At 36.4% G+C, this 26,939-nt stretch overlaps 2 protein-coding genes across 9 annotated transcripts in view; both read left to right on the forward strand.

Annotated features, from left to right (window-relative positions):
- Positions 1–26,939, forward strand: part of LOC101174102 (cadherin-like protein 26) — a 73,260-nt gene that overhangs the window by 29,364 nt on the left and 16,957 nt on the right. The window contains exons 1-3 of one of the 6 annotated variants that reach the window (XM_011477307.3): positions 23,196–23,312; positions 26,635–26,691; positions 26,778–26,870. The exons of the other annotated variants lie outside the window; for them this stretch is intronic. Coding sequence (XP_011475609.1) covers positions 23,286–23,312; positions 26,635–26,691; positions 26,778–26,870 — 177 coding nt within the window. The 5' untranslated portion in view covers positions 23,196–23,285. Of the gene's footprint in view, positions 1–23,195; positions 23,313–26,634; positions 26,692–26,777; positions 26,871–26,939 lie in introns of those variants that run through there. 6 annotated transcript variants of the gene reach the window in all.
- LOC111947663 lies at positions 17,957–22,452 on the forward strand. Of its 3 annotated transcripts, none has more exons than XM_023956728.1 (4): positions 17,957–18,596; positions 20,123–21,180; positions 21,266–21,582; positions 21,970–22,452. In XM_023956728.1, exons 1-4 carry the CDS (start codon positions 18,273–18,275, stop codon positions 22,326–22,328), a joined length of 2,058 nt encoding a protein of 685 aa, XP_023812496.1. In that variant the 5' UTR covers positions 17,957–18,272; the 3' UTR covers positions 22,329–22,452. The 3 variants fall into 3 exon arrangements, with proteins under 3 accessions (XP_023812496.1, XP_023812498.1, XP_023812497.1); XM_023956730.1 differs by having other exon boundaries at positions 21,266–21,433; XM_023956729.1 differs by lacking the exon at positions 17,957–18,596 and having other exon boundaries at positions 19,937–21,180.

Consider the following 26,939-nt stretch of genomic DNA (forward strand, 5'->3'; position numbering starts at 1 on the left):
CGAGTTTTTTCCCAAGCAAACACTACAACCTGCCTTTTAGATCCCATTCCCACTCCTCTTTTTAAAACATCTTGTGGATTTTTTGAGTCAGAGCTTTTAAACATTGTTCACTGCTCTCTTCAGACGGGGGTCTTCCCCTCTGCCTGTAAGACGGCGTTGGTGAGGCCCCTTCTGAAGAAGAGTAACTTGGATCCAAATATCATAGACAATTACAGACCTGTATCCAGCTGACCATTTTTTAGGTAAAATTATTGAAAACATTGTTTTTACTCAATTGCATGATTTTTTAAATGAACATAATGTTCTTGAAAAATGTCAATCTGGTTTTAGGACAAATCACAGTACTGAGACGGCCCTTTTAAAATTTTTAAGTGATATCAGACATAATTATGACTCGCAGAAACTTTCTGTTCTGGTACTGCTAAATCTTAGTGCCGCCTTCGATACGGTAGATCACCAGATTTTATTAGACAGACTTAGGAGTCGGGTTGGCCTCTCAGGACCCACTCTCAACTGGTTTCACTCCTATATCACAGATCAACACTTTTTTGTATGTAAGGATACTCGGCCCTCAAGATTCTATGAAATCAGTTGTGGGGTTCCCCAAGGGGTCGATTTTAGGTCCAATACTTTTTAATTTATATATGTTGCCTCTTGGGAATATCTTCAGGAGACACGGCGTTGACCTATACAGCTATGCTGATGATACACAGCCTTGCGTTGACTTTTACAGCTATGCTGATGATACACATATTTACATCGCCGTGTCTTCTGATGACCTTGAACCAACACCCTTTTTAACTGTATAATAGATATAAAGTCACGGATGGCAGAAAACTTCTTACAGCTCAACCAAAGCAAAAAAAAAGTTTTAATCATTGGTCCTGAGGACAAGAGAGAGATGATTTTAACCAAACTTAGGAAATTTAAACCTTCTCAATGTGTGAGAAACCTAGGCGTTCTTTTTGACTCTGAGCTGAGTTTTATTCCTCACATCAGAAACGTTGTAAAAACAGGATTTTATCATCTTAAAAACATTGCCAGAGTCCGCCCATTCCTCTCTCTTGTCAGCACAGAGGTGCTAATGCATGCTTTTATTTTTAGTCGTTTAGATTATTGTAATGCCCTGCTCTCTGGTTTACCCAAATAGTTGATCTCAAATCTACAATTATTGCAGAACTCAGCGGCACGAGTTCTGACGAGGACCAGAGGGTGGGAACACATTACAGCAGTTTTAAAATCGCTGTATTGGCCCCCGGTGCGTTTCAGAATTGATTTTAAAATTCTTTTAATGGTTTATTAATGTTTTAATGGTCTTGGGCCTTCTTATTTAAATTATATTATTTCAAAGTATGAACCCTCGCGGACCCTGAGGTCCTCCGGCACTCGCCTCTTAGTTGTTCCTCAGAGGTTTTTAAGAAGAGGCTCAAGACCTACCTTTTTAGTCTAGCTTTTACATGACTTTGATTATTGCTTATGTTTTTATTATTTATCTATTTATTAATTTATCTATTTTATTTATTTAGTTTTTAAGGACTATTATTATTATCTTTATGTTTTTAATATCCTACTCTCTTTTTTTATTATACTTATGATATTTAAGGTTATGTTTTAATCATCTTACGTATTCTATTTTTTGAATACAAATATTGCTATTTCCCTGTTTTTATTGTTGTTATTTTATTATAATTTGTATTCTGATATTTCATAATCCAGTGTTTCCTCTTGGGGATCCATTGTTCTGGGGCACCACCAGTTTAACCTGTAGGGGGTGCTGTTGCTGCGGTGCCCGGCTGGCTGGGGTCCCGCTCTGTGGTCTAATAGCCATGGAGTGGGCCCTAGGCTGCTCTGTGTTGGGTGGGCACTGTGGTAATGACTCCCGTGGTTGGGCTGGGCCTTGAAATGAATGGATCCCCATTATGTCTTTTTCTCACAGCAGTACCAAGCCAGACCTTCATTTAGCTACAGTTCTTTGTTTGTTCAGGGTTCTACTGAGGGAACGGGGTGGGTGGAGAAAGGAACCTGGTGGGGGGGGGGTCCCTTCTGTGTGTGATTGTCCTGTGTTTTCTGTTTTTAATAATTTTCCTTTTTTATGATTATTTTATCTGCTTTTATGTTAAGCGCTTTGTGTTTTCTTCACTGAAATGAAAGGTGCTATATAAATAAATAAAGTCTGAGTTTTATTCTCCATTTAAGGAGAATAAAAGGGGGCCTAAAACGGAGCCTTGAAGCACCCCCGTGTCAAGGGGGCAGAAGAGGATACATGGTTTCCAAGACTTACACAAAAGGTTTGCTCACTCTAGTAAGATTTAAACAACGTCAATGCCAGTCCTTTTACTCCAACCCACTGCTCAAGACAAGAAATTAAAATTCCAAGATTAACAGTGTCAAAGGTGGCTGACAAGTCTAAAAGCACAAGAACCACACAATCAGCAGAGTCTGTCGCTAAGAACAGATCAAAAAACCCTTTAGAAAGAGCTGACTCTGTATTATGTAAAGCTTTGAACCCTGACTGGAAGACCTCAAGGATAGAAAAAACGATTATCAGAATGTGTGCTATGCTTTTGAGTACTTTAGAGATAAAGGGTAGTTTAGAGATTGGCCTAGAATTTGCTAAAATTGTAGGATCCAATGCCTACTTTTGTTTAAGTAAATATTGCACACTTTTGTTAAATACTATGAATGTCTATTCACTTCTCAACAGTTTACAAAAATAGGGAGGTAGTCCAACTATTCGCAGTTGCTTTTAGTTTCAAACTAAAATCTTGTATTTACCAATAAAATAGAATCTTTAAAACAGTGACTGCTAGTACAGCTAAAAAAGTAAACATTAACTGACGTTTTTTTTTTAAATAGTCCTCAACATTGACTACCAATAAAATGAACTCCAACAACGTATGTAGTGCTTTTTGATAGAATAAAACATGTTTTGTCAGTCAGACATCTGTTGTCTTTGTCTGCAGGACAAATCAGAGCGAGAGCCTTTTTCAAGTGTACGGTCAGATCTTCTGTCAGATATTCCTCTTCCTGATCAAATTAAAAAGGTACGAGTTCCTCTTCTCTCATATTATGCTGCTTCCCCAGTAGAGCACCGAGGAGAACAAGGTGCTGGATACCACAGACTGGTAAAAGATCTCCAGCATCTTGCTGCACACATTAAAGGACCTCAGCTTTCTTAGGAAGTAGAGTCTGCTGCAGGCTTTTTTGTACACAGCAGTACTGTTGTTCCACCAGCTCAGTCTGCTGTCGATAGTCACTCTCAGGAATTTTTACTCCTCCATCCTCTCCACATCCTTGCCCAGGATGCAGAGAGGCTGCAAGACTGTCCCTTTCCTTCAGAAGTCAGTCACCATTTCTCTGGTCTTTTCCGCGTTGAGCAGCAGGTGATTTTCTCCAGAACATTCCACAAATCCGTCCACCAGCCGGATGATCTATTGAGGGCTTTAATTTCCTGACAGCAAATTATTTAATCATGTAAGGTATTCTTTATGATTAGTTTCCTTTTGGTTTTAAATCCTACAGAAAATCGTTGTAATTGATAAGGCTGATGCGAGTGATAATGTAGTTGATCAACTCATCAGCTATACCCTTTCACTCAGCAACTTGGAGGATGGTTTGCAGTTTCTGGATGATCCAGAAACCGCCAATGTTTTTTCTGGACTTCATTAGTTGCCATATCAGGGAAAACATGATATGGCAATTCTTGTTTAAACAGGCTCTTAGCAAAAAGTTGATAAAAAAAAAACCTGATTTCAATCAGTAATATTTTTCTACATTTATTTAAGGCCGAACAAGTTCTTTCGTTACCGAAAACTGTACCTGATGGCATCAAGCAGACCGGCATTACACGGGTACTCCTCACAACTTAATCCCGTTTTTGCAGAAATTGTTTCACTGCAGGTATTTGTTGTTTTAAAGAGGGTGTACAATGTTTCTTGTTTAAACAGGCTCTTAAAGAGAGGCCTAACATAAAGAAACTATTTTGTCTTTCAAAATAAGATTAAATAAATGTATTACAGAAGGAAAAAGGCAAACAATCCAACTATTTAAATGCTCCTTTGAACATATATTAATGTGCCGTAACTATGCTGTTTTAGATTCTATTGAGCAAAATTTAACAGTATGTCCTTAGGATCAAGGCACAAGTGCTGCAAGAATAATCAGCTTTAAAGCAGAAAAGCTGAACGCTTCCTTTTAGATGTATTGACTACATTTAGCTCTAGGTGTTTGCAGCAATCTTTTCATGTAGACTAAAAATCTAAAGAAGTATAAATTGCCTGTTGCATTAATGAATTCATGTATATATGTATACATTTTAATGTCACTGTTATTCCAAAATTTGTTTGATAGAAAGTTGAATCTTATATCTAACTAGTACAATTTGTGTGTATCCTTCGCTAAAAACCCCAGGCCTTTTTGTCAGCCTGGAGGACCTGGAGAAATTCATTAACGAGTGTTATCATACCTGCGTCATGGGGAAATCAAACACCACCACCCCCTCCTCCAAGTGTGAATGCCCTGAAGATTCTCCTGGGTCTGCCTCCTCTCCAGGCAGCGGCGTGTTTGACATTCTGGATTCAATTGAATCCAATTCTCCCCCAAATTATCAGAACTGGTGCAACTAAATTACACCGCATTACTGAAAAGAATGCATGACGATCTAACCCGCTGGGTCAATCTATCTCTGTTCCTCTTGGGCAAGGTAGCCACTATTAAAATGACAATTTTGCCTAAAGTTAATTATCTCTTCTCGATAATTCCCTCACAACCACCACTAAATTGTTTTAAAGCATTAGACTCATCTATATCAAGCTTCTTATGGAACAATAAACCTGCAAGAATCAGTCTAAAAACTTTAAAATCTGCAAAAAGCTGTGGAGGCTTTGAACTACCAAACTTCCACAACTATTATTTAGTAAATAGATTACAATACATCTTAAAATGGTTGAAAAACAATCCAGAAACCAACTCATGGTTAGACTTGGAACAGGCGTTAGGTGGAAAGATCAACCTGTCAAATCTACTGTTTATTAGCCAAATAGTTAAGAAACAGGACTGCTTTCAAAGTATTAATATAAACGGCACTTTAACAGCATGGTGGGAATTTCTTAAAGTGTCAAACTCCTCACTTCAACCATGCAAAATATTTTATATATATATATATATATATATATATATATACACATGAGTTTTATGAACTCTAGTTTATCTTGTTTTATGAACTCTCAAGTTCATAAAACAAGATAAAATGGATAAATAAATAAATAAATAAATAAAATTAATTAAAAATTAGCTAAAAGCAAGGTTAAAAAGATGGGTCTTGAGCCTTTTCTTAAAAGCATGAATGCTCTCTGCGGCTCTAAGGTCCTCTGGCAGACTGTTCCATAATGCCATAGTGATGAAACGCAGCCTCTCCGTAGGTTTTGGTTCCTACAGTCAGAATGGTTAACAGACCAGAGGATCTCAGGGTCCGCGAGGGTTCACACTTTACTAAAAGATCTGATAAGTAAGAAGTTAAGACATTTAAAAACTGTTAAATATGTCTTAGAATAAATCAATCCTGAAGCATTTGGTGAGCCAATGCAGGGATTTTAAAATTGGGGTGTTGTTAGCCCGCTTCCTGGTCTTGGTGAGAACTCGTGCAGCAGAATTTTGGAGAAGCTGAATGATCCTAATGTTGGTTTTTGGAAGACCAGCAAGCAAAGCTTTGCAATAATCTATTTTACTTATGATAAAAGCATGCATTAGCATCTCCATATTAGCAAAAGGTGTAAGCCTTTTCTCACAGATAAACTAACACAGAGCGTCCTTCGATTCATTTTAGACACAGCTAACACAGGTTCTCAGGAGAATGTTGAAAAGACGCAAAAATAATCGTTTTCTCCCAAGGGTGTCACCTCCACCTCCCTGTGAAACAGATTTGGATGCAGACACTTCTGCAAAGCAAATATGAGATAACTTATATACATGAAAATGTAAAAAATGTGACTGGACAAACTCTGTTTTTATCTTCTGGTAGCAAACCTTTGGTCCATATGCCATAATTTAACAGAACTGTCATGAGAAGTGCCACCATATTTTACATTATGAAACTCTGGAAACCTGAGCTATATATATATATATATATATATATATATATATATATATATATATATATATATATATCTATATATATATATATATATATATATATATATATATATATATATATATATATATCTGTTTTGAAGCCCATCTTGGGAGATATTTGTGGGCCGGATGTTTGATTGACAGCAGGGTGGATCACGTGGCTTCATACTTTAGTACTTTGTGTTGTAGAAGTTTAGTAAATTCCAGTCAACTGGTCTTGCTTCAGGTTACACCTATGTAGAATCAAAAGTGTGCCTCCTGGGATCATCAGTTTGCAGACTTCTATGAGAGTTAATATATTTATTTTAATTTTTTTTTAACTTGTCCTGTCCAACAGCAGAGCAAACAGATGAAAGCTGAAGGCCTCTTGTGCTGGACATATTTAACTTACAACTGATACATTGTAAGAAACATGTTTTTTTTTTTTTCAAAAAGATGATTTAAACTGTTTTAATAACATTATAACTTTTGAGTTACGTTTTTTCACAAGTTATTAAGATTGTCTCTAATCCCAAATTATGCTGTTTTCATAGTAGTGGATTTAATATGGCATTTCTCATTGCTTTGTGTTAAACTTTAACTCCGACCGACCTCTGTGTTTAAGGAGCTGACTCATCCTGAAAAAAAAAATCAAGTTGGCTCAACTTAAAATAATTTGTAACCTGCCTACCTTAAAATTTTGATTTAAGATAGCAAAATATTTCTAGTAATTTAAACTCAATGATAGTTTTTCCGACTTAAAATAATTTGTAACCGGGTTGCCTTAAAATTTTGATTTAAGATAGCAAAATATTTCTAATATTTTGAACTCAATGATAGATTTTCCAAATTAAACATTCAAGTTCACACAACTTATTGATTTGTTGTGGGTACTTAATTTTGTAGTTAAAAAAAACAACGTATATTTTGTTGTGTCAACAACGCAAATTAAGTTATCACAACTCAATTTTAAATCTGGCTAACACATTTTTTTAAGTAGTTTTAGTTGCAAGTTGACATTACTTAAGAAACTAATTAGACTTAATCAGAACATTAGTTGAGAATACTTGACTTCCTTAGTTGATGCAATAAAAATATTTGTTTATTTAACTTAAAAAAACATTTCTTAAAGTAATAAGTGATATAAACTTGATCTTTTAAGTTTGGGAAACAAATAGGTTGAATTTACTTTAAATAATTTGTTAGCTTTAATCAAAATTTTAAGGCAGGCAGGTTACAAATTAATTTAAGTTGAGTCAACTTGTAGATTTTTACAGTGTGGGGTTATGAATCTTCTGATACACGAGGTGAATTAGAATAAACCCCTTTTTGTAATTTATACTAAACTTTATTCATATAAATTATATTTGTGACAGTTTTTTGTTGGACCGGATGGAAAAGAGAAGAAGGGAAGAAGAGAGGGAGATAGGAGGGTGATTATAGAAGGGGGGGGGGGGGGGGGGGGTATAAAGGATTGTAAAGCATTATAAAGCAAAAAGTTGCTGGATGATTATAATCATTATGGTCAGGTTCAGACGTATAACAAATCTAAAAGGAGTGGGGCCTGTCCACACACACTCAAACGTTACAAACATACCTTTTGGCTCCAATCATAAAAAATATAGTAAACTCAAATCTATTTACATTCTTGTTTTTAGTCTATTTACATTCTTGTTTTTAGTTTTTTTTATACTTTTTTCATACAATACAACTCTGGGGATTTGATTGACAAATGGATCAGCCAACAGAGCTTCAAACGTTACTTTCACTCAGCTATAGTAATTTTGTCAATCTCCTTTCCTACTTCAGGCTTAAATTTTCACTGTCCTCATTCCAATGCATGACTTCAGAGATAGTGAGTGCACACATCGTCATGTTTTATCTCGTTAGACATATTTTACATGCGGTGGTAAACACACATTTGGTTCCAAATCTATTTTCAAATTTCTTTTGTTTTTTCATTATTTCAAACACAAAAAGAAATAAAAACACAAGTTAAAACTAGACAGATAAAACAAGACAGTGTGGGTTAAAGAGAAATCTTGTATGATCCCATCCCTTTTTACAACACCTGCTTCTGTGTGTATTTCTATTTACAGTTTAGTTCAAAACGTTCACATTACATTCTGCATAGCACCTACGCAGAAGTGACATTTTTTGTTTTTTTATTGAGCAGTTCTGGCTTTTTAGGGTTCCATTAGTGACATCTTGTAGGTTTTTTGAATACATATAAACTTTTGGTTTGTTTTAAACCTTCATCCTGTCCGTTCCATAAATCCACACCACAATTTGATAAGCACATTTTCTTTTTTTTTTTTGTCCGAATGCACTGCTTTTCGAAGTTCAACTGATTTCTTAACTCGTGACCACCGTCTCTGTCCTTGAACATTTGTTGTGTGTTCATTGGAAGTAAGTTATTTCTGGCTTTAAATATGATGAGTGATATTTTAAGTTTCACTAGTCCTCATAATTTCAATAAATCTACTATTCTGTTTGAAATTAACAAGAATTTGATGGCAATGTAGGTTGTTATGGCTAAACTGAAGCAGAATTTGACCCATAAAGATGATCCTGACAATAGAAAAAATAAATGTGTCTTGCATTCTGCGTTTTAGGACTCTATTCTTTATTAATTTATTAGCAAAATAAATCACTGTTTTCTGCAAATTACATGTGTAACATTTAAGAAAATGGATATTACCAGCAGGGAACATCTGGAATTGGATTTCTGCAAAGAAAGATCCACTTCTACACAAGAAATGATGCATGAAAAGCTTGGTTGCTAATACTAAGGTTTATTGAAGGATCAAGTCCTGAGAGCCAGCTTAACACTAAACTGGTTTATCAAGTGTATCAAAGAAAGAACAGAGCCTTGTTTGGCTACAGTCCGGCAAGTCCGCTTTAGTAAAAATCTGTTGCTTTTATCCTTTTAAATCATTTTTTTATACTTAGGACTGCACAATCCAGATACACAAGTTCGCTTTGTTCACTCACAGAGAATAAAAGCATTTTGAGGAGACTGTTGTGAGACGTACAAACATGTGATTGAGGGCTGAAAACCTCTGGCACGAGGAAGGAAAATCTTTTGGGTGTGGCCCTGAATTTTGGAAAGCTAGCACAAGCAACATTTTTGGAACAATGACAAGGTTACAATGGCAGGTTGAGGCGATGATGGTTCTTGTCATTGACTTAAACTCAGTGACACTGAAAAACTCCCACATCTACAAGTCATAATCAAGTGTAGATTTAAAACCATTTTTCAACAAGATCTCAAACAATCAAAATATAATTGTATTGAAGGGTTTTTCCATATGATGAAGAAATTAGCTATGCATGATTTTGTCCGTTGACAATAATGAAATGATTTTTGACTAAATATGTGACAGTAAGTGACACTGTTTTTATGGGATAAGGCATTTGAATGCATTTTTGTGTAACAAAAAAGGATTAAAGATTGGTTTTAGAAAGTAAATCTATAAAAGAAGCTACATTAATCCACTACAAATGAATTGTTTGATTCTTAGACGGCTCATGATAAATGTCCCGCCTGTACATATCCAGTTTATCTGTGCATTTTTGTTTTGGCTGGTTACATATATTCGTGTTTGTTTGTTTTCCCCACAAATCTTGCACCAGGTCAAACTGAATTATGTCAATGTGATCCGTTTCATTGTTTAAACACTGAATGTAACTTTTATTACACTTAACATTTAAATGCAGAGAAATCCCAACCGAAATTCAACTTTATGGCTTATAATTACATTGACTAGACAAAATAATGCAGTTACTACAGTGTCAAGCGTTTACCTGCTCCACCTTTGTACTTTAAAATACAGTTTTTGTTGATACTGAAAACTCTTTTTCTGTTTGTTAAACCAGAAATACTGTTCACTGGACATTTGGGTTTGAATAATTATCAACTTGTTTTTTTTTTTAGTTTTTGGTACTTTTAGATATAACAAGATGGAAATCAAATGTTACTAATAAAACTGTAAAAAAAATAAAAATGTAGGATGACATACACACTGAAAGAACAGACCACACCCTACAAAAACCCCAAATAATTAGTTTTTATTTTATTTTGATTGACAGCACCGAGAACTAAAGGAGCATATGGCATTTTTCAAGAAAGATGTTGTCATTAAAAAAAAAAGACAAAGAAAAAGAATACAAATTTACACTTCTTACGAAGTCACAGGTTAAGAGTTGATGGAAAATGAAGACTTGCTTTGAACTTGCTCTCCTTGATCGTTCCTCGCTGGAGGTTATAAGCCTACATAGTTACTGTAGAAAGGGCAATTAAGTTGATTCCACTCCAAATGTATTCGTGTAAATAACCTCTATCAGGCTTGTAATCTCACACTGAAATGAAGCAGTGGGTAAACAAGGAAAAAAAGTGTCAAGGTTGACATTTCAACATTTACTGACTCACTAAAAGGGTCTGCCCCAAGACTTGTTGGGTCATGGATTTAAAAAGTTTGAACTCATTCCATTTGAGATTGGCACTAAGCCTCATGGGAAGGATAGGGGGGTGAATATCACCAAATGGTTCTTTGAGGGAGTGAGCCAAATTGGCATGTATTAAAAGAATATCAACTGTAGGCACAGCTCTCCAAGGTGAGAAGTAAGAATTCTTAAAGGGTGGTTCATGTTAACTAAATTCACTTAAAGTTCTTTAACATTACTTGACTGGGGGGGCATTTAGACAAGGTGAAAACCCTAACCTTAACCCACTGGGGGGCATTTAGACAAGGTGAAAAACCTTCACAGTTCAAACTCCACAGGAAGCAGCTAAAAGGAAAAGATTTGGGGTTCTGTAAAAGGTAACAGAATTTAAAAATGAATGTGGAGTAGCATTTTTTCTTCACTGAAATATAAAGATGCATTTTTTTTAGTTGAACACATTTTGACTTTTTTATCTACATAACAATTTTTGGTATTTAATTTCTCATATTTTTACATTTTAATGATGGGAGATGCAGTTAAAAAAAAAAATCTGTTTATTCTTATTTAAAAATACTTCTGGTATTTTCTTTTCTTTTTCTAATTTATTTCCACATAACTATGTATTTTTTTAAATGTACTGTTCCCATTTCAACTTTTTCCCTCTTTTTTGAACAAGAAAAAAAAGGAGACAGCAGAGGTTGGTGGATGTTTGCCGTTGAAGTAAATGGTAAGTAAAGAGAATGACTTTTATCTATAACTTTCTTTGGCTTTATGTGTACATTTCTTTCTTATAGACCGAAAACTCCAGCATGATTGAGCCTCACTGTGCTCCTCTGTGCAAACATGCCCTGTACCTCTGTTAGCTTTACAAAACTATGTGGCAATCTAAAAGTAAATGCCAAAAAAAAACTTCTCAATGTGAATCATTCCGCTCACCTGCAACGACACGTTCAGCTCCTCTTTTATTTCTCCTCTTGCCTGAGGGACAACCGTCCTCCAGCCTGCACACATTTCTCTGGAAATCACTGGTTTAGAACCCACAGAAATGAACAAAAGTCACTGGAAGAAAAAAATCCATCCAGAATAAAAGTTCAAACGAATTCACAAAATAATACACATCTTTTTGAATGAATTGCTGTTTGTGAAAACTTTAAAGTCGTGCTACATGCATGTGCTAAGAGTCACAATGTCCTTGTGAATCTGATAAAACTTAGAAAAATATGTTAGATATGAACCAAACCACCATATTTTCATAAATTAACCTTGAAATGGAGTAAACTTATCAAAAGGACCAACGCCGTAACCTTTCTTCAACAGCTTTTTAAGAAACTAAAATAGTAAAACTGGCTTGGGCTGGCTTGAAAAAAGATGACGTTATGTTTTTTCTTTTTTTAAACATCACAGATGTCTTTCCATGTGTAATAAGTGATTAATAAGAGGGCATAATTCAAAATCACAAATGAGCTTGTCAAAAGGAAAGACTTGATGTTCTAGCAGCTTGATGTTCCTTTTCACTTGAAATTATTAAACGGTAAAAACCTATACTTATGTTAATGTTTTTTTTAGAAGGCCCAAAGCGCTTCACAGTCAAAGTCCCATTTAAACACACATTCACACTTTGTTGCCAAACACATGGGTGCACCCTATGATCACCAGGAGCAATGTGGGTTCAGTGACTTCCCCAAGGACACTTTGAAACAAAGGCGGGGCAATGTAGGATCTGTAGTGTGATCTACCGATCAGAGGTCGACCACACTACCTCTGAAGCATGGCGGCTCTACAGACAATAAACTCTGAACTGGGTCTGCAAATTAAGAAAATGTTGACAAATTAAAGAGTATATGACTGCTAGGTAAAGACTCCAGAGCATCATTCAAACTGTCAATGTTGAGCTCAAGGTCCAAGTAAGTGAATGTCCGACCAACTCACTCTTTTACATAAAGAGGATATTGTGGAGAGGACTATTGAGGTCGCTACTGTTGAAAGCAAAATATCAAAAAAGTTAGAACAGAAATAATATTGTCAAGCAACAAAGCTTCTGGAGAAAATTCTATAGAAAGAGGAGAGAAAGCTGGTTCTTTTTATTGGGGAAAGTCATCTTTAAAGCACAGCAACTTTACGTACAGATGCAAAAGAAAAAAGAAAACTAAAGAAGCGTAACAAGAAAATAAAGTTCTTACTGTTACATAAAGAGGAACAGGGCATTCTGCAAAAGATGCAATATGCTGTCAAGAATCAGAAAACTTGGTCAAAGTTTGGAGATCATGGGTCAACCAAAAAACATCCAAGAATGGCGAGATCCAAAGCAGTGGATTATCCCACAGTGGCCTGCTGTAAGGACCTGATCTACAGGAACTGAAATATACTATGTGGAGATGGCACGCTGCAAACATGTGACAATTGGAGCTGTTTACCCACAAGGTGTGGTCCAAAATAACTGTTGAGAGATGCAGACATCTAACTGACGGTTATAGAAGTTGTTTGATTGCAATAATTGGTTACAAATGTTGTGCAAGAAAAAAATGATAATTAGATTATCATCATTGTTTTCCACGCCTGTTTCAATTATCAATTTCTTTGTGTTGTTTTGGATGTGACAAATATGTGATAAATACTGAAAAGTGTGATTTCAAGACTTTAGAAAGTATAATTGGCGGATCTGCAGTCTATCACAATGAGGTAATGATGTCAAAGGATGTTTTTTTTTTCCACCAATGGAAATTTTGTGAAACTTAGGTAATGTTCTTTAGCCTGTGTTCTCATCAGAAAATTACGATGCTTTGCATGAACCACACATGTACTTTTGAGATTGGTAACACACCTTCAAGTTAATATGCAAATCTGTACTTGTAGCATGAAGAGACAGCTGGCAAACAGGTTGTGCGAGTGATAAGTTTGTATGAAACTGGATGATGCATTTTAGTCCGGCAAAGAGATCCACTCTAGCAATCAGGGTTCAAAACTTTGGTGGGAGAGTGAGTGGTACTGATCAGTTTTCTCAAGGAAGCCATACATTTGGTACCAGATTCTCAGCACTTTATGGAGGATTTTCTGGACTTCATTCCTTTGTAAAATGTGTAGAATTACAACTGTAAATGAAAAAGCCATTTGAATCCATCAAAACGTTTTCAAAGAGAACCGGGTAGGAAAATGTGCTTTTGGTCACAGGTCAAGCATCTGTTTGGGTAGGATTAATCCTACTGTCATGCCCCTGAGCAAGACCCTTGGCATTCATTTCCCAATTAGAGTTGTTCAGTTGCCACGAGTGAGTTGTTGAAAGTAGGAAAACAGGTGTTCTTGGAAAGTGAGCTTGGTTCCATGAACCATTTTTAAAAGACAAAATGACACTGATAAGAAGTACTATACATGCTATATGACCTCCTCTATAGTGACCCGATTATGCAGTCGAGTAAAACAAACCACTTCTTCTTGTAAGAACCTGATTTCTTTATGAGCTCTACAGATTAGAAGACAAGTGTTTCTCCTTTTGTTGTTTGACATATTTGCTCAAGGTGCAAAATGTCTGAAAATAAACATTAATGCTTCAAACTGACTGCATTTGTTTCAAAAGGTCAACAGACTCAGAGGTCAAAGTGCAGGCATGCTGCATGAAAACCAGGACTTCTTTTTTGGTTTTGTCAAAATTCAAGTTTTTGACTGATGTGGGAAACAAAACATATACGGTTTTATTTTTATTTCTCTTACATAATGACTTTCCAATCATATAGCATATTGATCTGTTATATGCATGCCTATAGGCTCCTATAGCTCCAATTTTTTAGGTAACAAATCTTCCCCTCGTGTGGAATTCAAGCTGAAAGCTAAAAGTGGAATATTTATGATCATGTGGGAAGTGGGTGACATACTGGTACTGATATTATGACTACAAACAGTGTGTCTAAGATCCAAGTCAGTGTGTAAATGTGTGACACTGCAACTATAAACGCTTTTAAACACTTTTATTATGTTTATTTACTTATTTCCATTAAATCTTATCAACAAACCAACGTAAAAAGTTGACATGAAACACGTTAAAATGTGCTGACTCAGTTGCTGGTCTTGAAACCGAAGCTTTTCTTTCTCTGGTGGTATCTGCTGAAGTTAAAACCAGTCATAAAAACTGACAGTATTAACGTGTGCACACTTGTTACCCCATTTGACTACATTTTCAAAGCTGTTAAGCAGTAGACACTGAACGCAGCTGTACTGTGCTCTGAGGTTTCCTGCTCCGCCTGTTTTACAAGTTTGGTTCCACTCACTTTTGTCCCTGCATTTTCCTAGGTGCACTGCTGTTTCTTGTCAGCTTGTTTGCTGACCAAATGAGAAACTTTAGCTGTAAAAAAATAAAAAAAATAATCCTCTGTTATGTTGGTGAATTTCTCCTCTGCAAGATAAATAAAGTTCAATTCAGTTGTTCAGGTAACAAATCTTCCCCTCATGTGGAATTCAAGCTGAAAGCTAAAAGTGGAATATTTATGATCATGTGGGAAGTGGGTGACTTACTGGTACTGATATTATGACTACAAACTGTGTCTAAGATCCAAGTAAGTGTGTAAATGTGTTACACTACAACCATAAACGCTTTTAAACACTTTTAATTTTGTTGTACAGCTACCACATCGCTGCTCATCTCGAATGGAACATGTTGAATTGAACTTCTCTTTTAGACTAAAATACCTTTATATGTCTGTCTTTTTAAGTACAGCCTGTCAAAATGAAAGGAAATGGATTTAAATGAACTATACCCTATCTTAGTATAATTGGTGTTCCATTGGGGTCCTAATAACTGGTTATTATTTAGAGCACTATCAAGTTCTTAAGTATATTTTGTTGTTGTTTCAGCCACAGTGAAGCAACTTTCACTTTTCGCACATGTGGTTAGGCAGAAATTTTTCATGCTGGACGCCCTTCCTGTCACAACTCTGTGTTTTATTCAAGCTGGGGAGTGGCACAGGGCACCCAGACTCAGAACTTCTTGTTGCTACATAGTTATCCATAGGGTTTTGCTGATGCACCCACACTTGATGAAGCTCATCACACGCCCTGGGCAGAAAACCCTAGTTTCTTGCGTGTCAGTCATGCACCCAGTAAACTGAGCCATCCGCTATAGCTAACTCTTTGCATAAATATTAGGCCATTTGATTTTTAAAATGAGTTTGTTTGAGACCATTTGAAAGAAAAAAAAGAATCTAAGTCATACAAGAAAAACTGGAATAAAGGATTTATATTCATGTACAATGTTATTTGGGTGCTTAGAAGGATAGGAGGAATAGATGTTTAAGCTTGGGAGACTCCAGTCTTTCAATAAAGCCCAGTTTCACCACTTCTGTCTTTTGTCTTAACTGCTCTTTCCAGTGGCCGTACTTGGAAGTTCTTAATTTAAAACAGCAGGGGCTGGAGTCAACCAAATACAAACCCTTTCACTTTGGCTGTGACAAAGAGTTCAAAGAAGACAAAGAATGTCCAGAATTTGCAACAAGGAACAAACCAGGTGGAGTCAAACTCTCACTAAAAACAAGGGTTTTTATTTAATCTATTCAGGTGATGCTCCTGCCTAGTTTGAGTGAGAACAGAAGAGCACAACAGGCATGAATCCATATTTCCCAAAATTTGAAGTGGTCTGACTGAATGCTTTTTTCAAGGTTAGAGCACAACACTTGCCACCTCAGGTGCCTGCAGGCTTGTCAGGTTCTTTGTTGAAATGATCGAAAGTTATGTTTTATGTTCTCACCAAACACCTGGCACATTTAATATTCAATTTTAGTGGAAGCCGTGGCGACAGTACACGAGGGACACATCGGTACTTGGCAAGCAAAGATACCATAGTAATGTCTTAGTCACAACTGCCCTTAAAGGTGGATATGGGCTGTCTGCAGGTGAAAAATGGGCAAATCTGTAAGAGGCACAGATGTGATCCGCACAAAATTTTAAGATCAAAGATAACCTGGAGAGCCCGTACGGCAAAAATGTTCATGCAAATTTTTTCTTCGGGCATGCTGGGGGCGACAGGTTGTAGTGAACACTTAAGTAACACATAAGGGTGAGTACATTGTTCTCTCAGTTATCGTATCAAGGGGATAAGTTCCATAAATAATAGTTGATAGTAGGATCATATGTTTAAGCCTGAAGACTTATGTAACTCTGTCAAGCTGCACGTGGAGCATCTCTATAGAGACAAAACAGCAAAAAAGAGATTGATTGACAAGATTAACAGCCAATCAGAATGCAAAACATAGTGCCTTATTGATAAAAATGTATTTAAAGTTGAAAGAAATTCGTGAGAGCAAGGTGAATCACAATATAGCAAGGGATCACTGTAATGGAAAAGTGGGTGAGACATAATAAGCATGTCTTACGCATTTTTCTTTTTTTTTCTACCCCAGCAAACTCTGCGCCATCCGCCGGGAGCAAGTGCTTTCAAGTGCAAAGTGAGCACTCTTGTGTAGCCTTGCTGTTAGTAATCACAAAATTGGGCAATCAGGGCATAGTTTGTGTTAGCATATAACAGGCACTTACAAATCCACTGCACACCTCGTGCATGCAGCATTGTGCAGCCTCAGCAGGGTGCCACTGCGGGGACATCACTAATGACCAAAGTGTGGCATAAGGACAGCCCATGATAGCATGAACCGTACATCACAACTTAACTTAAATATTTTTCTCTGACTGTCATAAGTAACCAGCTTCAGGTAACTACTGAACTAAAATACCATTAGTAGTCACGCACCTATAAATTTGCTCTCCACATTTGACCCATCTTCTGGGGGAACGGTGAGCTGCAGTAACAGCCACACTCAGGAGTTATTACAGTAGATGTCAAGCAGGGAGGCACTGGGTCCCAGTCTTTGGTATGGCTTGGCCGTGGATTTGAACTCACAACCTTCCAGTCTCAGGGCAGACACACTGGGCCAATAAGCTGGAATCTTTTGGAAATTTGAAAAGATATAATGTCAAATAAGCGAAATAAGCGGGTATAGAAAATAAATGGATTTATGATTTTGTCTTTGTTTGGTAAAGACTGTTTTCAAGAAAAAATTCAACACAGGTAAGAGTTGAGATAAAACCACTTTTAATGTTAAAAATCCAACATCTTGCTTTTTTCTCAGGCTTCACATATTGAACTTAAACTTGTTTCCTGCAAAAACAAATTTGATCTTTAATTACCCTAAGGCTGAATTAAAGAGGAGCACCTCAGCTTATTTTTTTGCCAAAAATGTTCTTTGAGAAGCTCCAACAGCAGTTCTTAGGTTTCAGTTGATATTTCTCCCCCCCAGAATTCTTTAACACAACCTGTTAAAGAAAACTACTGTGTAACAACTGCAAGTTATGCTCACAGTTCATCAGTGCTTAAAGCATGCAGATTTAAAACAAATTGTTGTCTATAATATATATGAATAACCAGAGGTGTAAAGTACTTGAGTAATTTTACTTGATTACTGTACTTAAGTATTATTTTTGGGGATTTTTACTTTACTTGAGTACAATTAAAAATCAATACTTTTACTTTTACTTAATTACATTTTTTTAGAAAAAAAAGTACTTTTTACTCCTTACAATTTTATTTACAGTCAAAAAGTACTTATTTTTTGGAGATCACTTCATTCTATTTTCCCTTGCTATTACCAAACCAATTGAATTGCGCTGATGCCCAGTTTAATTTAAATGTTATTTATTCTGCCTATGAAAATCGTTTTCACATTATATGAAATTGGTCAGACATGTTCATTGGTCCTTTGGAAGTGACGTCATGTCACATCTATTACCACAATGCACAGCACCTTGACCTGGAAATTAGGGAAATTATAACAGTCAATCAGTGGAAGAAAATGGAGGAAGTATGTGATTCATCAGCAGCTGCGAGCAGCACAGTCCAAAATCAGCCACAGGATCAAGAGCACCCGTGGCCGTATCTTCGCGAATTCTTTTCTTTAAGTGGTGTAAATAAAGATTCATTCAAGATGAAATGTGTCCTCTGTCTCCCGCTTAATAAAGAAATATCGGCCTTCAAAAGTTCGCCATCAAACCTAAGGAAGCATATTGAGGTAAGTACATTAAGTATTTTGTTTTACTGATAGTTTTTTTTTTATTTTTTATTTTTTTTTTTTTTTTGGGTGTGCATGTTTTGACGTTGATGGCGCGCCTTTTATATGTGTAGTAGGCCTATTTTCACTAATGCATGCGATTGACAATATAAGGCTCACGTAATAAAATGCTAAAATGCATTTGTAATTGGTAACGTTAGGTCCACGGGAAATTTGGCGCCTATTGCAGCTTTGAATAATCATTATCATTCCGTGCTCTCATTGTGTTTGAATTCATGCAAAACACAAGAAAACCAAGCGAGAAATTTTTTTCCAAACATGTTGTATTGTCAAAACGGTAACACTTTACAATGAGGTTGATTAGTTCATGTATTAACTAACATTAAATAACCATGAGCAATACATTTGTTACTGTATCTGTTAATCTTTGTTAACGTTAGTTAATAGAAATACAGATGTTCATTGTTTGTTCATGTTAGTTCACAGTGCATTAACTAATGTTAACAAGATATAAAGTATTAGTAAATGTTGAAATTAACATGTATACGTGCAGTTCATTATTAGTTCATGTTAACTAATGTAGTTAACTAACGAACCTTATTGTAAAAGTGTTACCATCAAAACTAATGTAATGAAATCAATTCACCCTGTCATGTCAGCCTTACAGTCCTGTGTTTTTGTCAATATAATCAGAAATAAAATTAATGTTTGATTGTCACTAAATGCTACTGTATTTCTAAAATCAACAAGTATTTAACATTATAAAGTGTGCAATTGGCTGCAAATGTCAGTTTTATTAAAGGGTTAGTTCACCCAAAAATGAAAATAATGTCATTAATGACTCGCCCTCATGTCGTTCCAAGCCCGTAAGACCTCCGTTCATCTTCAGAACACAGTTTAAGATATTTTAGATTTAGTCCGAGAGCTTTCTGTGCCTCCATTGAGAATGTATGTACGGTATACTGTCCATGTCCAGAAAGGTAATAAAAACATCAAAGTAGTCCATGTGACATCAGTGGGTTAGTTAGAATTTTTTGAAGCATCGAATACATTTTGGTCCAAAAATAACAAAACCTACGACTTTATTCGGCATTGTATTCTCTTCCGGGTCTGTTGTCAATCCGCGTTCACGACTTCGCAGTGACGCTACAATGCTGAATAAAGTCGTAGGTTTTGTTATTTTTGGACCAAAATGTATTTTCGATGCTTCAAATAATTCTACCTAACCCACTGATGTCACATGGACTACTTTGATGTTTTTATTACCTTTCTGGACATGGACAGTATACCGTACATACATTTTCAGTGGAGGGACAGAAAGCTCTCGGACTAAATCTAAAATATCTTAAACTGTGTTCCGAAGATGAACGGAGGTGTTACGGGCTTGGAACGACATGAGGGTGAGTCATTAATGACATCTTTTCATTTTTGGGTGAACTAACCCTTTAATGCTGTAATCAGAGAGTGTATGTGTAATTGTTACATTTATTGCATACAATATAAATATTTATTTGTTGTTTTTACAGAGAATGCACCCAAATTACCTCAAAAACTACTCTAAATTGACAGCACAGAAGAGAAAGATCGGGACCTCCACCCATGCTTCCAGCAGTAAGCAACTGAAAGTTGACTCAGTTTTCCCAGTCAAACATGTGTCTCCAGTCACTGTGAACAAAGCTATATTAAGGTACATCATTCAAGGACTTCATCCTTTCAGCACTGTTGATCTGCCATCATTTAAAGAGCTGATTAGTACACTGCAGCCTGGCATTTCTGTCATTACAAGGCCTACTTTACGCTCCAAGATAGCTGAAGCTGCTCTGATCATGAAACAGAAAGTGACTGCTGCCATGAGTGAAGTTGAATGGATTGCAACCACAACGGATTGTTGGACTGCACGTAGAAAGTCATTCATTGGTGTAACTGCTCACTGGATCAACCCTGGAAGTCTTGAAAGACATTCCGCTGCACTTGCCTGCAAAAGATTAATGGGCTCTCATACTTTTGAGGTACTGGCCAGTGCCATGAATGATATCCACTCAGAGTATGAAATACGTGACAAGGTTGTTTGCACAACCACAGACAGTGGTTCCAACTTTATGAAGGCTTTCAGAGTTTTTGGTGTGGAAAACAATGATATCGAGACTGAGGCAAGAAGGTGTGAAAGTGATGACACTGATTCTGAAGGCTGTGGTGAGGGAAGTGATGGTGTGGAATTCCAAGATGCCTCACGAGTCCTGGACCAAGACGATGGCTTCGAATTCCAGCTACCAAAACATCAAAAGTGTGCCTGTCACTTACTTAACCTAGTCTCAAGCGTTGATGCCCAAAAAGCTCTCTCAAATGAACACTACAAGAAACTCTACAGATCTGTCTTTGGCAAATGCCAAGCTTTATGGAATAAAAGCAGCCGATCGGCTCTAGCAGCTGAAGCTGTTGAATCAGAAAGCCGGCTTCAGCTTTTAAGGCCAAACCAAACGCGGTGGAATTCAACTTTTATGGCTGTTGACAGAATTCTTCAAATTTGCAAAGAAGCAGGAGAAGGCGCACTTCGGAATATATGCACCTCTCTTGAGGTTCCAATGTAAGTGTTTTTCCCCTCTATCGATGTAAACAAATGTGGGTTGTTTTTGTTTAATACTCTTTGATTATGCTGATTTCTCCTGTAGGTTTAATCCAGCAGAAATGCTGTTCTTGACAGAGTGGGCCAACACAATGCGTCCAGTTGCAAAAGTACTCGACATCTTGCAAGCGGAAACGAATACACAGCTGGGGTGGCTGCTGCCTAGTGTCCATCAGTTAAGCTTGAAACTTCAGCGACTCCACCATTCTCTCAGGTACTGTGACCCACTTGTGGATGCCCTACAACAAGGAATCCAAACACGATTCAAGCATATGTTTGAAGATCCTGAGATCATAGCAGCTGCCATCCTTCTCCCTAAATTTCGGACCTCTTGGACAAATGATGAAACCATCATAAAACGAGGTAAATGAATGCAAGCAACATACACTTGACGAATTCTAATCTGGGCAACCTTTGAGCCATACCAAAATTATTCTTTTATTTATTTATTTTTGCACTTTTTAGGAATGTTATATCCCATCTTTGGCTGTGATCTCAATATGAATATTGATGTAAAGTATTCTTGCAGCAGGTTGTAGTTATCCCTCAGTGTTTCTTGAAACCAAACTCATATGTATCATATGTGGTTTGGAAATGCAGTTAGATTTTATGCTAAAATAAGGGATTTGCATGATTTTAGATGTAGATGACTGCACGTAAATGTAGTTAATGACAAAATCCATAAAATTTGTTCCCAGTCAGAAGCCCCTCAACCAAACTTTTCTTTGTGTCTGCTCACTGTGCTTGTAGGCATGGACTACATCAGAGTGCATCTGGAGCCTTTGGACCACAAGAAGGAATTGGCCAACAGTTCATCTGATGATGAAGATTTTTTCGCTTCTTTGAAACCGACAACACATGAAGCCAGCAAAGAGTTGGATGGATATCTGGCCTGTGTTTCAGACACCAGGGAGTCTCTGCTCACGTTTCCTGCTATTTGCAGCCTCTCTATCAAGACTAATACACCTCTTCCCGCATCGGCTGCCTGTGAGAGGCTTTTCAGCACTGCAGGATTGCTTTTCAGCCCCAAAAGAGCTAGGCTTGACACTAACAATTTTGAGAATCAGCTTCTACTGAAGTTAAATCTGAGGTTTTACAACTTTGAGTAGCGTGTACTGGCATTAGATTGTCTGTCTTATAGTTTGATAATTAAATACAAACAGTTCTAAAGCAGGATAAAACCTTGTATGCATTTCATTTAATGTTTTTTGAGATTAAAAGCTTAAACAAGAATCTCTAGTTTTCTTTCTTGCTTTTACTTTTACTTCCTTAATACTCAAGTACAATTTTAATGGAGTACTTTTTTACTTTTACTCAAGTAAGATTCTAGCCAGATACTTTTACTTTTAATTGAGTAAAATTTTCCCTAAGTACTTGTACTTTCACTTGAGTAAAATTTTTGAGTACTTTTTACACCTCTGTGAATAACGTTTTTGATCAGCCCAATTATATACTTTGAAATGGGGACCAACCTTAAAAAACATACATATGAATAGATTTTTGTTATCCCAGCTTTGTTTTACTTTTCCCCATCAGTTTTGAAGAGGTATAAAAATAGAACAGAACTGACATACTGAAGACACGATGTAGATTTGTGTTAAAACAAACTAATTGACCTCAATTGCATCTTTTCTGCATCTTGTTCTTTAATGGGTTAAAAGCATGTATTATCATGAATGGTATTTTATTGATCAGTACAGATGAAATATATTCTCTTAATGAAAGCTCCACGGAACACGGAAACATGGTAACATTAACACTTGAGTCAAGAGGTTCTTCTGAGCATGCTCAGTTTCAGGAAATGCATTTACATAAAAAAAAATCTTCTGTAACCTGTTGTGTTTCCAGCTCTAAATGTCTTTCTATTGATTGAAGCTAGAGTTAAAGTTATAATTTCACCACAAGGCCAAAAAAAGGTGCACCAACAAAGAGGTTTGCGTTTTAAACAGTCGGTCAATTGCTGCCTGGAGGCAGAGTGGAATTGTCTCCACCCATGTTTTTTTTCAAAATCCTTTCTGCTCCGCTGGGGCATTTCCCACAGTGAATAGCAGGCAGTGGAAACCAAGATGAGGACTGTTTTTCTGTTTCTCTTGGTAAGCATGACTTTTTGTTTTCTTATATTTTCTTATAGTCACACACCTGCACAGAATATAGTGTTTCAATGTATGGGTGCAATAATCTTTAAAGGTTAATAATTCTACTTGTTGTTGTATTTAAATCAGCCTACATGCTCAGTGTAGAAAATATTACTTCAAAAAGTGTATTCTTACAAAATACAGAAAACATACACCCAAAGGTATGCTGTAGTCTATTCCAACACTCTTCTCAATGGGAGGATTGTGGTTTTTAAATGCATACGATACTTATTGATTGAACTGCAATGTATATCACATGAATCCTGCAGGCAAATTCACCAAAAAAGAAAAGAAAAGTTGTATTAAAAAAGGTTTTGCCCTGCTTGGTAGCTTTTCAGTAAAGGTAAATTTTGTCAGACAGTCTCTCTTCTGACTCTGAGTGGGAGAATCTGTAAGGTTAATGCTAAACAGAACACGATTCTTTTTTCTTTAATATCCAAGCAGCTCAGTTGGAGATGAGTTGGAAAAGACAAAAAAGTTGTTTTATCCATCAACAAACCATTTTTTTGTTTTCTAAATAAATAGTCATTTTATGTGAATACAGATAGTTTACATTTATAACTTATTCAGCAAGTACGTGTGCATGTTTTCTTTTTGTTGTAGTAGAGTCCATCTGACCATATAGCTGTCTAGACTTCTTTTTCTGTGACAAAAACAGAAGGATAAACATAAAATGTTTTATCTTTAAATGAACCCAGGGGCTCACTTGTTAGATAAATAAATATTTTATTCTTGAAAAACTTAATAGCAGGGGGGAATTTTCTACAAAAGACCTCTTTTTCCACAAATATTTTCTTTAAAAACACAGATGTTTGCTTAGGTGTGTGCTCATACCCATCTGGTTTCTGCAATGTGCAAACTGGAAACATTTATAAATGAGACCCCAGACAAAGAGATTTTTGCAGAGACTCATTGTATTCTTGCATTTAGTATGAAAAAAAAGAAAATGTCCTGAGTATAACATTTGCTGGTTTTGCAATGAGTTTAAACCCCTCTATGCTTTAAAATGCATTGTAATGATAAAATATACTAATGTTTATTAAATCCAGCCTACCATTCTGGATCATTGGTGTTTGTCTCTACTCACACCTCTGAAAAATAACTGGAATCAGCAGTTAGAACTAAATCAGCTACTTGGAAGAACATCAAAACGTCTTTTATATCAACCTCTTAAGTCCAGTTGACCTGAAGAACAAAATACTGTCTTAGTGTTCCTTTTTAAAAGATATACTTTGAATGGTTCTTAGGTTGTCTTCCATAATACTAGTCATATACTTCTTATGCTACGTCGAGACCAGGAATGTAATGCAGCGCCAGGAAAACTCAGTTGGTTAAGTGCAGAACTGGCTCATGGGAAATCAGAGTTTAATTCCCAGGGGTCGTGATGAGCTTAACCCAGTGTGGGTTAACCATAAAGGGGCCCAAGTCTAGGTCTTCCTGTGTAGGTCACCATTCCTGATAAAACCCAGGGGTTTGTCAGGAAGGGCATCAAGAATAAAAATCTCTGCCAAACCATCAGTGAATCAGTGAAAGCTGATTCGCAGTATGACGTCACAGAAAGTTTTCACGGACCAGTCCTGAAGATGTAGCCAGATGATTATTGTAGCAATGCTACGATGAAGAGTTGCTACCTGAGCTTTTATTTTGATACGCAGGACATTGTCCATCGCACAGGTGTCATCATCCTCTCCCCTTCCCACACTCATGGTGCAAAAAAGAAGTACTATCTTTTAAATGTAGCTTTCTTTTTTTGGAAGTCGAAGGCTCCTCTTCTGTCTCCTGGCTGGGCGTTTTCCCCTTGGCAAAGAAACGTTCCAAAGACGTTTGTTTTTTATTCATTTTGCTAGCTCCTGGGTTTTGTTTTAGCGGTAACCTATCAAGTGACCGAGAAGAGCGCCTTGGCCTGCGTCAAGTGTGACATGGGCGGATTGAACAGAGAATCGGGCGATTTTTCAAAATAAAACGTCTTTCAGATTCCGAAATAAATTAAACAGATGTAATGTAAGTTATTTATTCATTCTGTGCGGCCCGGTACCAAATGACCCACGGGCCGGTACCGGTCCGCGGCCAGGGGGTTGGGAGACGCTGCATTAAAGCACTTATTTAACGCAGGTTCTTTAACGCTCATTTAGAATATGGTGTTCACACTAGACAGTCAGTACCTAATAATAACACATGGACTCACAGCTGGAGGAGGCTTGGTGCAGATGTTGAAGCTGCAGACTTTTTCTTTCACAGCTCTATTAGGATATATAAAAGATTTGGTGTCAATGTAGTGATGCATGATTGCATGAGCCTTAATTGCTAAAAAAACAAACAAACAAAAAACTATTTAAAAGCAATTACAACTAGGATCTGAACATTTCAACTGCTTGTTTCAGTGTCAACACAAGTATCTTATAGGGAAAAAATAAGAATAACAACTTATCAATTACTGTTTTTTGTTAGTTACTGTTCATTCAACTTAAAAACTTAAATTTCCACATGAATAGTTTCAAGCCTAGATAAAATGAGTCGTTAAGCTGGACCCCGGCCTTTTATTTAAGGCAAAGCGGTGCGCCTTTGTTCAGATGCCTTACAGAGACAGAGAAAGTTTAGCATGCTTCACAGAGGTGCAGAAAGCATTGGCAGGACATCAATTGAAACAAAAAACTGAAAAATATATGAATACAGAAAATAAATGTTATAAGGGAAGCTCAGAAAGTGCAGCATCTGAACTGCAAACAAAGCCACAAAATGTCTAAATGTCTAAATAAAAGGCACCAAAGTTTTACGTTTAAAAACCTGGATCTTGAATAGAATCTTCCACAAATAACAAATGTAGACATATGCTTTCAAAACATTTTAAAGTCACATGTTCTGCTTTAGAATGTGTTGGATATTGAGTATTGTGTACTAATTAATATAGTGCTTTCAACCTTTCTTGAAAGTACAAAGATACAAAGAACACTTGTGTCGCACACCTACGCAAGAGGCTTACCAGTACCCTGAGTTCCGCATTTTTTCCCACTTGTTTTTCTTTTTTGTACAGTTAAAATATGTTTAAAACACATAAAAATACAGATAATGTCATGTATATTAAAAAGAACTGCAAAGAAAATATTTTTAATAGATTTTTGTACAGCCAAAAGAGAAAATATACTACTTGCTCAAAAAAATGTAGTAGTGTAAATGCATGCAATTTCAAGTGTCAAGTTGAGACTATATAGTAAATAGCTTTTGCTGGTAATCAGAATATCACAAACATTTATCTTGTAACCCATGTTCTTTATGTATGCAGGTTGCATTTCAAGCCTTGGATTTCGGCAGTGCTTGCGAGGAAGCTCGAAAAAAGCGGGTACATGGATACTAAATGTTTGCATGAGAACTATAACTAAAACTTCTAACACTGACATCCATCTCACCAATTTTTTCCTTTTCCAGGATCTTTTGATTCGAACCAAAAGAAGATGGGTCTTATCTACTATTGAACTTGAGGAGGAAATGAAAGTGAAATACCCGTATTTTATTTCAAAGGTTAAACAAGTGTAATCTCAAGTTAATCTGTTTTTGCAATACAAACATCTTAGTTTGAATTTGTTTCTT

Source organism: Oryzias latipes, chromosome 7 (assembly GCF_002234675.1).
Source record: "Oryzias latipes chromosome 7, ASM223467v1".
Taxonomy (NCBI): Eukaryota; Metazoa; Chordata; class Actinopteri; order Beloniformes; family Adrianichthyidae; genus Oryzias; species Oryzias latipes.

Coding starts and splice junctions, on each gene's coding strand:
- LOC111947663 (XM_023956728.1), top strand. CDS start 18,273: ATGTTCATTGGTCCTTTGGAAGTGACGTCATGTCACATCTATTACCAC. Junction 18,597..20,122: donor ACCTAAGGAAGCATATTGAG/GTAAGTACATTA, acceptor TTGTTTTTACAG/AGAATGCACCCAAATTACCT. Junction 21,181..21,265: donor ACCTCTCTTGAGGTTCCAAT/GTAAGTGTTTTT, acceptor TTTCTCCTGTAG/GTTTAATCCAGCAGAAATGC.